The sequence below is a fragment of the Lithobates pipiens genome, unplaced genomic scaffold (assembly GCF_037356315.1).
Source record: "Lithobates pipiens isolate NorthernLeopardFrog02 unplaced genomic scaffold, aLitPip1_a1.2 Scaffold_18, whole genome shotgun sequence".
Classification (NCBI taxonomy): domain Eukaryota; kingdom Metazoa; phylum Chordata; class Amphibia; order Anura; family Ranidae; genus Lithobates; species Lithobates pipiens.
In genome coordinates this window covers 232,944,594-232,957,820 of record NW_027507758.1, presented here as the reverse complement: position 1 = coordinate 232,957,820, position 13,227 = coordinate 232,944,594, and the positions used below count along the sequence as shown (strand labels likewise).

The following is a 13,227-nucleotide window of genomic DNA, read 5'->3' as shown; positions in this document are numbered from 1 at the left end:
AAAAAATATATATAGTCCACATTCTAGTAAACCCATGAAATATATCACACACACACACAAAAAGGATATGTATATGTTTTAAATTCACAGATTATTTAAAGGGGTTTATGATTGTGGACTTATTGCGAAATCAGAAAAAAACAGTAAACACCTCTACATTTCAGCTCCCTAATGTAATCATGGCATACAATAGTGTTATGAGATCACCTTTGCAAGTACCTCTCAAATCCCTAAAAGCAAGTAGTACAGGTACATTTTTGTAGACAGAGATCTTTGTCATCCAAAGACATACCTGTACATGTCTTTATGTAAATAATGAAAATATTTACAGTGCAGTCATGCATTCATTCACTATTTTAGCTTACATATACACTGTGAAAAACACCTTGGAAACATTTCAGATTTTAGAGTAGGCGGAATAACTGGTAACAAAGTGCTGTATCAGCATCACAAACATTTTTTTATTAAATTATCATGGCACAAAAAAAAATCTAAAAGAAACATAAAAGTCATTACTAGATGGTATCTGGTTCCTTCTTGTCTGTGGAAACTCTATTCAACTTCCTTGCCTTTCGGTTTTAGAGGAGGCAATCTCCAAGGTGCTATGTACCATATATGGCGAGAAAGCCCTAAACTCAGGGGATTTTGGAATACAGTTTTTGCCCTAATGACAAGGGTTACTAGAGTCTCAATCTAACAATTCCCACATATCGCTCTATTGAATGAGCCAATTTATAAAGTTTCCCATGCTGTTCAGAGACTAATATGTTTTATCCTCTTAAAAGGCTAAATTAACTATTGCCAAATTGTAGAAAAAAAAATGCAGTTTCCATTTCTGAGGTACAGCAGAAAGTATTGTAGATCATGACCCATGAAAAACTTGCTAGCACCTTTCAGGTTACGGGTAAGCGTTTTGAAAAGGTTTGGAGCCTATAGGCGTGCTACATGCTTGTTGATCTCAAATTTTTATTGGACCATGCATTTAATCATCCCTACAGTCCTCTAGGATTCTCTTTTCTCTCTACTGTTATTCATTTCTGCTTTTTCCTTCTACTGCTCTTTAATTTTTTCTTCTATTGGTCATTATATACTTAGGTGATTGTGGCACAATCCTGTGCTGTAGATACAGTATCTGTCTTATAGTAACTACTATGCCATTACATGTGAAGTATGCGAGAATCTGTGGATTCTCTCCAATCATTGTCTTTGGAGTCACTCTAGCTAATCTTCTTGCAATGGTAGGCTATTGTTATGTTACTATTGATTCTGATGATTACAACAACTTTTTCTTTCTCTGGATTGTACCTTAAATCCTTAGTAAAAACACTGGAAGTGAAAGAAATAAAAAAATCTAAAAGAATAAAAATAAAGTTTGCTTTTACGTGCTCTCGTCAGTATTACATCAATTCTGCTAAATGTATTATTATCCTCTTGTTAAGTCCCATACATCAAACTCCAACATCTCAAAAAGCTCTATTTTAGCCATCTGTTTATTCCTAAAAGTTTTAGCAAATAAAATTAAAAGCATTCCAATAGCAAATGTAATGCATTTAAATCCAACATCTTACCTGAACATGTCAATGAAATAAAGAGAATCACAAGTTTGCTAGTGATCATGGTAGGTGAGATTTAAAAATGAACTAAAAATTCTAACCTAAATGCACTTTAAATGATGGACACAACAGTCACTTAAGCAAACAGAGCAACTAGTTTCAATCAATTATTATCTAGGTGACCTCTAGAATCTTATACTTTAAATTGTTCAAACATAGCCTTGAATGGAGGTGTTGTAAGCTCCTATTTACGTTTCAGGCTTACTAAGGAGAATATGTATGTTCTACGCAAATTTCTATGGCTCAAAAAAATCACTGTGCAAATGTCAAAAAATGAGTAGAGTTGAGTGCTTAATGTCATGCTCTGTTCTAAGTCTACCATATATTAAGCCTCCCTGTATATGGGTGGTTTGAAATGTATTGTTTCTTTTTATTTTTTTGTGTTCAGAATGTATTTACTGTCTCCAGATCTTTTAATTCTACAGATGCCAGCCTCATGGTAAGTTCTTGTTTTTATTGTAAAGGAAGCTATTTAAGTTCCATTACGGTGCCTTTTATGTATGGGGCTTGTTGTATGAGTTTACTTGGTGATTTTCGCAGGTATTCCATACTACTAGCAGTGGCGTCAGCAGGGGGGGCTGATAGTGGCTGAAGCCTCCAGTGGGTCCCCAAAAAGCCCCAGGCATTGTTCTATTATTAGCTCCAAGCACCGCTGAGTGGGAACCGTTCTGATCCCGAGTGCTGCCAAATGTGGCCGAGTCACATAGCAGGTCCCGACTTCTGGAGCCTGCAGCGCCTATGATGGATGTCCCACTGGTCCAATGGTGGGATCGCGGGACGTGTGACATCCATCATAGGAGCTGCAGGCTCCAGAAGGTGGGAATTACAATGCGGCCGCTGCACCACATCGATCCCCGTTTGCGCTCTGGTGAGCAGCTCTCCTCCTCTCCTCTGGCTGCCTCGCACACCACGGCTGAGCTGCTGCAGGATACAACATGAAGTCTGTCTCCTGGTAGGTCAGTGTGTGTATGTCAGGTAGGTCAGTGTGTGTCAGGTAGGTAGGTCAGTGTATGTCAGGTAGATCAGTGTGTCAGGTAGGTAGGTCAGTGTATGTCAGTTAGATCAGTGTGTGTATGTGAGGTAGGTCAGTGTGTGTTTGTCAGGTAGGTCAGTTTGTGTATGCCAGGTAGGTCAGTTTGTGTATGTCAGGTAGGTGAGTTTAGTGGTCAGCATTGATGGGCATTGGTAAGCCAGGCAGCAACCAGCAAGTGAGCTTCCCCCCACCACACAACCACACAACCCCACCGCCCAGTCAAAAAAACCCAGGCCACTATCACCGTGCCTCCGCCCCCCCAGTCCGGCCTTGGACTTCGGGCTGAGGCCCTTGGTCTTTTCGTCACCTAGCAACTCCCCTGCTTGTAACCCCAACATTAACCCTCACACTAACTCTGCCGCACACACACGTGGGAAATGTTGAATGTGAGCTTGTTGGCGGTAAATCCAACCGTGTGTATGCTCCATCAGACATTTGTTGTTGGACTTTCCGCCAACAAATGTTGGCTAGCAGGTTCTCCAATTTTCTGCCAACAAAAGTTTGTTGTCTGACTTTCCGATAGTGCGTACACAAGTGTGTCGCACAAAAGTCCATGCTCGGAATCAATTACGAATCGGTCTAGTAAAACTAGCGTTCGTAATGGAGATATCACATTCGTGATGCAGCAAATTATGAAATCTCTCAACGCAGCACATTCTCTTTTTCTTTATAATGGTATAATAATGAATAGCTTTGCTGCTGATATTCACACAGCTCTGACAAATGTATTTTTTATTATTTCTAGTTATCTCATGAATAATATTTTTCATTTTATTGTTTTTCTAGTGGTCACCATCTTTTTTTTATTTTTTGTGTTTTTTTTTCTAGTGATCTCCAGAATAATATATATATTTTTTCTTTTTTTCTAGTGATCTCCTTAATTTTTTTTATTTTTTGTTTTTGTTTTTTTTCTAGTGATCTCCATAATTTTTGTTTATTTTTTGTGGGGTTTTTTTCTAGTGATCGCCATAATGATATTTTTTTTATTTTTATTTTTTTCTAGTGATCTCCAGAATGATACATTTTTTTTCTTTTTTCTAGTGATCTCAATTATAATTTTTTTTGTGGGGGTTTTTTTTTCTAGTGATCTTCAGAATAATATTTTTTATTTTTGTGTTTTTTTTCTAGTGATCTCCAGAATAATTATTTTTTCGTTTTGTGTGTCAAGTTACCACAACACCATTATTGTCTTGTATTTTTTAACCTCAAAGATACAACTATGTTGGTTTCCCTTGTTAATTTGACATTGTATTTTAAAAATGTACCTGCCTACTCACAAACAAGCTGTCCTTTTTGAAGTAAAACACATAACCAAGTATTTGTCAAAACAAAAATGTATAATTTACTAGGGAGCACAAGTAAAATAAAGAGGAAGGCAATGATGGAGAAACAGTTGGAATTGGTGAAGCCTTTGTACCCCAGGGTAGACATCAATTATTTGACTGTCAAAATTGGTAACCTGAGGAGTCCATTTAATAGGGAGCACAATGCAGTCCAGGACTCCGAGAGATCGGGAGCAGCAGCAGATGACATATATGTCCCGAGGCTGTGGTCTTACAACAGCCTGCGTTTTTTGCCAGACCACACCAGGCCCAGGCCATCACTGTCAACACTTCCTTCCAGACTTTCTTCCATGCTGCTGTTGTGGGCGGGGTGGCTGTGCTGTTGGTGGATGTGGTGGAGGAGCATAGTCCAACTTACAGAGGTGTGTTTGACCTGTGAGTAAAAAGGAGGTGGATGGAGCGCTGGTGGGAGCTGCTAGTTAACAGTCATAAGATTATTGATAAAAAATGGGGATGAGAAAAGGCTGGGGTTTTTTTCGTGTGGCAATTCAGAACAGTTTTTACAGTTCAGACTTATATTAATAAGTTCTGGTGAATGTTGTGAGTGGCAGCCGGCTCCAGAGAGCAGAAGAGACTCCGTAACATAGGAGAAAAGAGAGGTAGAGCAGCACCACTCTTAGAGTAGTATGTCTATTAAAACATGTTTTTATTTAGGATTTAAAAGATGTGCACTCACATTTGAGTAGATAAAAACAGGCATAATAGATCTCCGTGGCCGTCCTCAGCTATCATCCGGTGTGTCTTGCTGGGCTGTAGTGGGGGATCAGACCCCAGTCGTTTCCTGTGGCATCCGTCGCGCCGGGGTGTTTGTGTCCTACAAGGAGCACGTCAGCAAGTGGAGAACGTCAGCTACTTGAGATCAGGGGGTGTAGCTACAGCGCTCGCGTTCGGAGCATGTGTGCTCCTTCATCAGGCATTGGATCCAATGTTCCTGTTTTTATCTACTCAAATGTGAGTGCACATCTTTTAAATTATAAATAAAGCCATGTTTTAATAGACATACTACTCTCAGAGCAGTGCTGCTCTACCTCTCTTTTCTGCTTTTGAGGTGTGAGTTCGCCCCTTGTCCTCTTGTTTAGGGCCTGCAGTATTATGTCCTCGCATATAGTGCTTGGGCCTCCTCCATGTGTTCTAATTTACTGGCAAATGCCTCATGCCACCAGGGGTCATGGTAATTGCTGCAGTAGCATGTTTTAGGAAAGCAGCCACGGACTCCTCCAGGTTCTGTGCCTTCCTGGTCCTTTTGGTTGGAGGATGGAGGGGAGGAACCTGGGATTCGGTCAGGCTGCTTTCCACGGATTCCTCCTGGGTGAGACTTTCCTGTGTATGAAAATGGTACATAGTTTTAGGTTTTTGGTCATCAATCACACACAATTTTGAGCTCATGACTGTTGCAAATTGAATGTTAACAAATACAAAAGACTATCATTCTGACCCCAGCATTTTTCATTCTTGTTCCAATTATTTTTAGCCACTACTGTCTATTGATATATAAACCACTTTGTTAAATCAGAAATTTGTGGTCAATAACATCTAGTTAACATCATTAAATTTTTGACAAGAAATAGCTTCAAAAATGCTATACCAGGTTGGACCTCAGGAGCCTCAGCCGATGTGGAAGGAAGTGTTGATAGTGATGGACTGGGTTCCGTCTGGTCAGACAAAAACGCAGGCTGTTGTAGTACCACAGCCTGGGGACATATATATCATCTGCTGCTGCTCTGGATCTCAGGGAATCCTGGACCTTCTTGTGTTCCCTATTATACAGTATGTGCTCCTCAGGCTACCCGTTTTGGCCTTCAAATAGGTGATGTCTGCCTTGGGATACACAGGCTTCACTAATTCCAACAGTTTCTCCAGCACTACCTTCCTCTTTAGCTTGTTAGAATAGTCCATGCATTGGACTTGTCGGAGACATGGCAGCTCCTGGTATTTGTCAATAAAGTTGGGCTGGAAATAAGGGGCTGTGAAGACAAACCCTAATGTCAGGCAAAACTCTCATAATCTTGTCCCAATATAGGCCTTAATCTATAAGCAGTATAGGCCACTAACCATTGATGCCCCAAGTTACAATTGCACCTTCGTTTGAACGATCAGCACTAATGATCCTCCGTCCTCCACTCACAGATCGTACATATGTCGCCCACGTGTTATGCTTTTTATACACTGTGCATGCGTGAAACTCCACCCCAGGCCTTCTTTCTAGTGTATTCCCCACCTCTTCTCTTTCAGGGCAGTGGGAGAGCACATGGCAGAGACACAGCAGCTGTGTGCCGAGAGCAGCAACGACGACGAAATCCCAGAGCAAGGCAGTTCCAGATCCAGAGGAGATATAAGGCCTCAAATAGGTATTTTGAAGAAATGGTGGAGATAGATGGTGAACATCTTGAAGAAGACAGACTACGATGGGAAGCATGGACCATACAGAAACCCTAATGATAGAAAGAGAAGATCATGGCTAAAGTTGTGAGAAGTCTGCACAGGACTTTTGGGGTATGACGATCCAAGGAGCAATTGAGGAAACACTGGTCAGACCTGAAATTGAGGGAGCAAGATCAGTATAGAAAGATCAGGGAAGTTCTGCAAAAAAGTAAGTATTTGTCGTGTGTTCCTATTATTATTATTATTATTATTAGTTTTGTGCTGGCTCATGTGCTTTTCTATACTGTTGTACAGTTTAAAATGCCAAGTTTGAGGTTCATGAGCACAGGAATCATTCGTATTACACATTGTTCATTTGACCACTAATACAACGTTTTTGGCAGATGCAGGTTAACTACATTTGTTCATGCCTATTTTGGTTAAAATAAGTTTATTACAATGTTGTATAGATGTGTTTGAAACTATAATGAAATGACAACTTGATTCATTGTAAGAAGAGGACACTCAGCAGCTGTTTACAAATTACACATGGTGTTACACAGTGCAGGAGCACTAGTGTGTGACACCATAACAACCTTTTTATGGTATCCCACGCAGGTGCTCCAGTGGATACTAGGTGTCTCTCCATGTGTGAAACTTGCACAAAACAGGTAAGTATTCCAACTTTTGAAAGTGAAAAAAATCATCTTAGATTGTAAGCTCTAAGGAGCAGGGCCCTCTGATTCCTGCTGTATTAAAGTGTATTGTATTTGTACTGTATACCCTCAAGTTGTAAAGCGCTAAGTAAACTGTTGCCGCTATGTAAATCTTGTATAATAATAATAATAAATAATAATGTCTTCCGCTTGGAACTCTGCCAAAACAAACAATTGGACGACACTTCCAATCAATGTTTCATATTACTATTTCAACTCAACATATCTGTCTGCTAAGTATACCTTTTTTGTATTCACATAGGAGAGAAAAAAATAGGGACATCTGAGAACACCAGTAACCCCACACCTAATGAACAAAGGGAACTCACCACACAACATGAGGATGTGGATGCAGAGGTTCAGGAAGTGCTGGGTGAAGTGGTCGAAATGGTGTCAACAACAAATCAGTGTCTGAGACCACAGCTTCAGGTAATAGATGGATGCCTGCATATTTATAATACATGATGTGTTTTTTTATTTTTAGGTGATGTGGATGTTGTGGAAGAAGAAACTCACTTCTGCAGTGCAAGTGCACAAATACTCATCAGTGAGATCATGGTATGCAATCGTGATTTGTAAAAGATGAAGCAAAACATTCATGATGTTCAAAAAAGCACCATCAATGATATTTTAAGCAAAATTTTTAAGTTGTCGTTATTGTTGTATGTGTTTTTACAGTTTTAAATGAATTGCAAAGCCAAATTATGAAGATGCACACAATGTGTCAACATGTGCTATCTACCATCATGGGATATCAATGTATGCGGTTTGTGGGTGCAACCTCTTCCTCCAAATTATAGTAGGTTAGAGGAAGGGGTTGCACCCACAAAACCTGTTCATCGATCCCCCATGATGGGAGCTAGCACATGTTGACACACTGGGTCTTATTTAAAAAAGCAAAACCACTTTGCACTACAAGTGCAATGCAACTTGAAAGTGCACTTGTAGGGCAAAGTGGATTGTCCTTTCTGAAATAAGCCCTAGTGTGTTAACATGTGCTAGCTCCCATCATGGGGGATCAATGGACCTGTTTTGGGGGGTGCAACCCCTTCCTCTCACCTACTTTAGTTTGGAGGAAGGGGTTGCTCCCGCAAAACACGTACATTGATACCCCATGATGGCAGATAGCACATGTTGACAGACTGTGTGTTTTGTGGCTTTTTTTTGGCAGAAATATAATGCAAAAAGGTAAAAAATAGTGTAGCGCTTCTTAAGTGATAAGTGTCATCAACATGTGTTAAGAAAATGATCATATAACAAAGATCATATAAATAGTGTAAATGGGCAAAATAAAAGTCCAGAAAATAGGTATAGGCTTCCGTAATAAAGCTGGCACGAAGATGGTCGAACCATATCAAAGTAAGAGGGAAATCCTACTAAACGGATATGTCCATGTACATCAGCTTGTCTGGAAACATTAGGGAAAGTAGATAGATACTTCTTACCAACTCTGTTGGACTCACACAGTCGTATGACAGTTGAGTCAGTAAGGCTTGGGGTCACAATCTGGGACCGAGGGGTGGATCGAGGAAGGTCCGTCAAACTTGTGAGGAAACTCCAAAAGACTGTGTGCCAATGATGAATCTCACCGGTAGGACTTCAGGACAGTTTGGCAATCTGCACCCAGTCTGGCCAATCTGTTTATGGCCCAGTGGGAGGAGGATGTCGTCTATGCCCTTGACAGGCCGGAATTGGTGCTGTGGGCCAGGTATATAGACGACATCCTCCTCCTGTGGAGGGGCAGTCGGCCATCCCTGGATGCCTTCATGGCAACCCTTAATAATAATGACCGTGGTATCCAGCTGACTTTCGAGGCCAGCACAACTAGCATTCATTTTCTTGACTTAGAAGTCACAGTCGTGCAGAAACGCCTAGTCCTGCGAACCTTCTTTAAACCAACAGACCGGAATGGATATATTCCCGTCGATAGCTGCCACCACCGTCAATGGCTTAGATCCATCCCACGTGGCCAATTCCTCAGGCTTAGACGTAACTGCACGAATACTAGTGACTTCATCTCTCAATCCTATACCATCCGTAAGAGGTTCCTAGACAAGGGCTATGATCCATGTGCCCTTGATGCTGATATTCAAGCAGCCCTACACACTGATAGGGCCTCCCTTATTCAGAGAAAAGTCAAATCAAGAACAAATGATAAATTTAAATGGTCTTTCTTTACCGCCTTCTCCACACAACATATGGAGATAAAGAGAATTATCAATAGGCACTGGAAGGTGTTATCTAGTGATAAAGTCCTAGGTGGAATAATTCCTGAAAAAGCCGGAATTATTTACAGGGGAGCCCGATCGATACAAAATGATATCTCCCCCAATGTAATAGACATCCCCAGACCTATACAATTTTTCCCACAGAGCAAGGGATACTTTCCCTGTAGAAAATGCAACATTTGCATACATAACACGTTGGGTAGGGGGAAAAGTGATTCCTTTACATCTACAGCCACCTCACGTAGGTACTTTATGAAACACTTTACTACCTGCACCACCAAGTACATTGTTTATTTGATCACCTGTCCGTGCAACCAACAATATGTTGGCCGCACTATCCGAAACTTCTCAATTAGAGTCAACGAACACCTCAGTAAAATCAAAAAAGGCTGTGACAAGCACACGGTCCCGAGACATTATCTTGAAAAACATAATAGGGACCCCACGGGTACACGTTTTCAAGTCATTGATAAATTTGTCCCGAGCTGGAGGGGAGATTCATGCCTACGGGGGGTGTCGCGCCTCGAGACGTATTGGATCTATGAATTGAGGTGCTACTCCCCCTTTGGCATGAACACAGACTGGGACATTAATAGTTTCATTAACCAGGCTTAATTTATTCAGTTATAGATTACCTATAGCACACCCCATTTTTGTTATGTTCCCCTATTCACATGTTTTCACTTTTGATTCCTTCACATATCAATTATGGCATCCTTCTATGCCCACGGTATATACCTCATACCGTTCGGGCTCCATCGCTTCTGCACGTTATTTATTCATTTCCATATTTCTCTAGCTTTATTCACTTTCACTTTCAATCCCTGTCTCATGTTTTTATTTAAACATGTGGACCATATTGTAATTTCCCACAATCTTATCTGACCTAGGACAGATGTTTTTTGGGAAATATACATACACATACAATTTTTTCAAGCCCCAGGAACTCTGGGGTCGCCTTTTTTTGTTAGTCGGTGCGTAATTGGAACGCACAGGGTTTGATTATCCATTTTTATTTTTATTTTTTATTTTCAATTTCTGACACTATTTCCCTATTAACAATTTCCTATATGCCAGTCTTGGAGGGGTGTTTAAGTCCCCCTCCTTTGCTCCCTTTTTTCCCTTCTTCCCCCTCGATAACTTGTTTTTTAACCTAAGGGGATTTGTTTTGGTTGCCATGGTCACGTTGCCACTCGACGTTTGTTGCGGAGTGACGCGGCTATGTTTCCCCTTCCGCTCGTTTTGGGTGTAGCGAGGCCTCTATGGCGTATGACGCGATGTGACCACGTTCGCTGCGGAGTGACGTGGTTATGTTTCCTCCTCCGCTTGTTCTGGGTGCAGTGAGGCCTCTACGGCGCATGACGCGACGTGACCAGGTTATAGGCCACTACGCATGCGCATTGCCGTCATGCCTCCGATCGCCCTGATTTGTTTTGGTGCCGCTTGTCACGCCCCACGGCGGGTGACGTACATCGTGCGGCAAATGGCGCCAAACCCTGATGCCCTTCCCTCCCCTACACCCTTACGTCTATGCGTGCACCTTCCCACCTCGTGGACGCACGTCCTTCTTGGTTCCTCCCATGTTTGGCCATGTGATATACATGCTCGGTGATTGGTGGAGGTCTCTTTGTCACACTGCACGTCATCACGTTTTTTAGTCACCTGACCGGACTCCCAAACAATAGGACAGCACGTAGTAATAGTCACCATGGTTACACTGATACATTTTTTGGCTGCATATCGCCATTAAACTAGTATGAAACATCCAACCTGTACAATGACTGATCGCCATTAGACACCACCACCTTGACCTGCTAAGATCTACTGTGACACAATATAAATGTGAACAAGTCCCTTCAGGTGATGTTTTTACAATGTGGTTTATATAATAATACTATTATATGGTTGGTTATCTTACACTAGTGCCAGATGCAACCTTGCATGGGTTTTATTTGTTGCTAGATACAGCCTTGCATAGGTTTTATTTGTGCACTGGCTCTTCTTGGACGTATATGTATGAATGGGTCCAGATTAACATATGTGACTTATTCATGATTACGACTGTTTATCCATTTGTTATTGTTATCCAATTTAATCTATCTGCTCTTATCAGCGGTAAGATTATATTGGACGATATTTGTATTTGTTTATTATGAACATGCCTATCCTGACTGTTTATTTCACTTGTAAGGGGTTGTCCGAGATAGGAGCCTCCGCCCCTTTGTAGGTGGATCTATTTCAGACACCCTATATATTTGTTAGCAATGTGGTGGGCCCCAACATGCCCCTGTTAAAGACATATGTGTCGAAACGCGTCGGGCTAGCTGTTGGCACCCTACATTGCTTTTATTTTTACTTTTATTTCATTGCTTTGTGATCACTAAGTCATTAGTTATTTTTTTAGACTTTTAAATAAATTACCTTTTTTACCGTCTGACCCGCACCATGTGGAGCTTTTTCTTTTTTTCTTTTTTGGTTTAAAACCCCCAAATTCTTTTCTCCTCCATCTTGGGGTATTTGGAGTATCGGTGTGTGGTGGCCGTATCCGAGCTGGATTGCCAAACTGTCCTGAAGTCCTACCGGTGAGATTCATCATTGGCACACAGTCTTTTGGAGTTTCCTCACAAGTTTGACGGACCTTCCTCGATCCACCCCTCGGTCCCAGATTGTGACCCCAAGCCTTACTGACTCAACTGTCATACGACTGTGTGAGTCCAACAGAGTTGGTAAGAAGTATCTATCTACTTTCCCTAATGTTTCCAGACAAGCTGATGTACATGGACATATCCGTTTAGTAGGATTTCCCTCTTACTTTGATATGGTTCGACCATCTTCGTGCCAGCTTTATTACGGAAGCCTATACCTATTTTCTGGACTTTTATTTTGCCCATTTACACTATTTATATGATCTTTGTTATATGATCATTTTCTTAACACATGTTGATGACACTTATCACTTAAGAAGCGCTACACTATTTTTTACCTTTTTGCCTGTTGAACTTTGTTTGTTTTGGTGTTGGCTGCTGTGCTCTTTGTGCATATCTGATTTTTAGCGCAGTGTTTTCCCCCTATTTTTACTTAGAAATATAATGCAAGCAGGACAAATATATGAATGTAAAACAATGTTAAAAAGATCTTAATGTGCCCTATGCAAAAAAAGATTACGTGCAGAGTGGTCGGTGCGTCTATCACATCCCGTGTTTACAACAAATATAAAAAAGCCTGGTGCATGAGGCACAGCACATACCCCATGGGATGTTTAACCACTAAAATACAGGGCACTTTCGCCCCCTTCCTTCCCAGCCCAATTTTCAGCTTTCATCGCTCTCGCTATTTCAATGACAATTGCGCGGTCATGCTATACTGAACCCAGATTAAATTGTTATTATTTTGTTTGCATTAATAGAGCTTTATTTTGGTGTTATTTATTAACGACTCAGTTTTTTTATTTTTTGTGATATAAGCGAAAAAAGAAATTAAAAAAAAAAACAATATTTTCTTCTTTCTATTTTAAAAGAAATCCAATAAAATCGAATTTTGTCATAAATTTAAGCCAAAATGTATTCTGCTACATGTCTTTGGTAAAAAAAATTTGGTTAAGTGTATAATAATTGGTTTGTGTGATCACGGACATATGTACGCAAAATGATCATGTAAATATGTGTGCAGGTGATCACGGACATATGTGTACAGATAAATCCTTGGGACATGTGATTTTAGTGGGACATATGTGGGGGACATGTTTTTATTATTAGGGACATGTGTTTTTATTATTTGGAGACATGTGTGTTTTGGGGACATATGTGGGGACATTGTGTTTATGCTGTGTGGTGTGTTGTGTGTTTACACTAGACTGGTGATCAGTGAGTAAAAAGTTGTAAAAAACAGCTCATACTCACTGATCATCAGCCGGCTGCAGCAATCTGCTCTCCT

At 40.8% G+C, this 13,227-nt stretch overlaps 1 protein-coding gene across 1 annotated transcript in view; it reads right to left on the bottom strand.

Moving 5' to 3' along the window:
• Positions 1 to 1,714, bottom strand: part of LOC143987713 (plasminogen-like) — a 142,512-nt gene extending 140,798 nt beyond the window's left edge. The window contains exon 1 of the mRNA XM_077486671.1: positions 1,569 to 1,714. Coding sequence (XP_077342797.1) covers positions 1,569 to 1,617 — 49 coding nt within the window. The 5' untranslated portion in view covers positions 1,618 to 1,714. The remainder of the gene's footprint in view (positions 1 to 1,568) is intronic.
• Between the last annotated feature and the right edge of the window lie 11,513 nt (positions 1,715 to 13,227).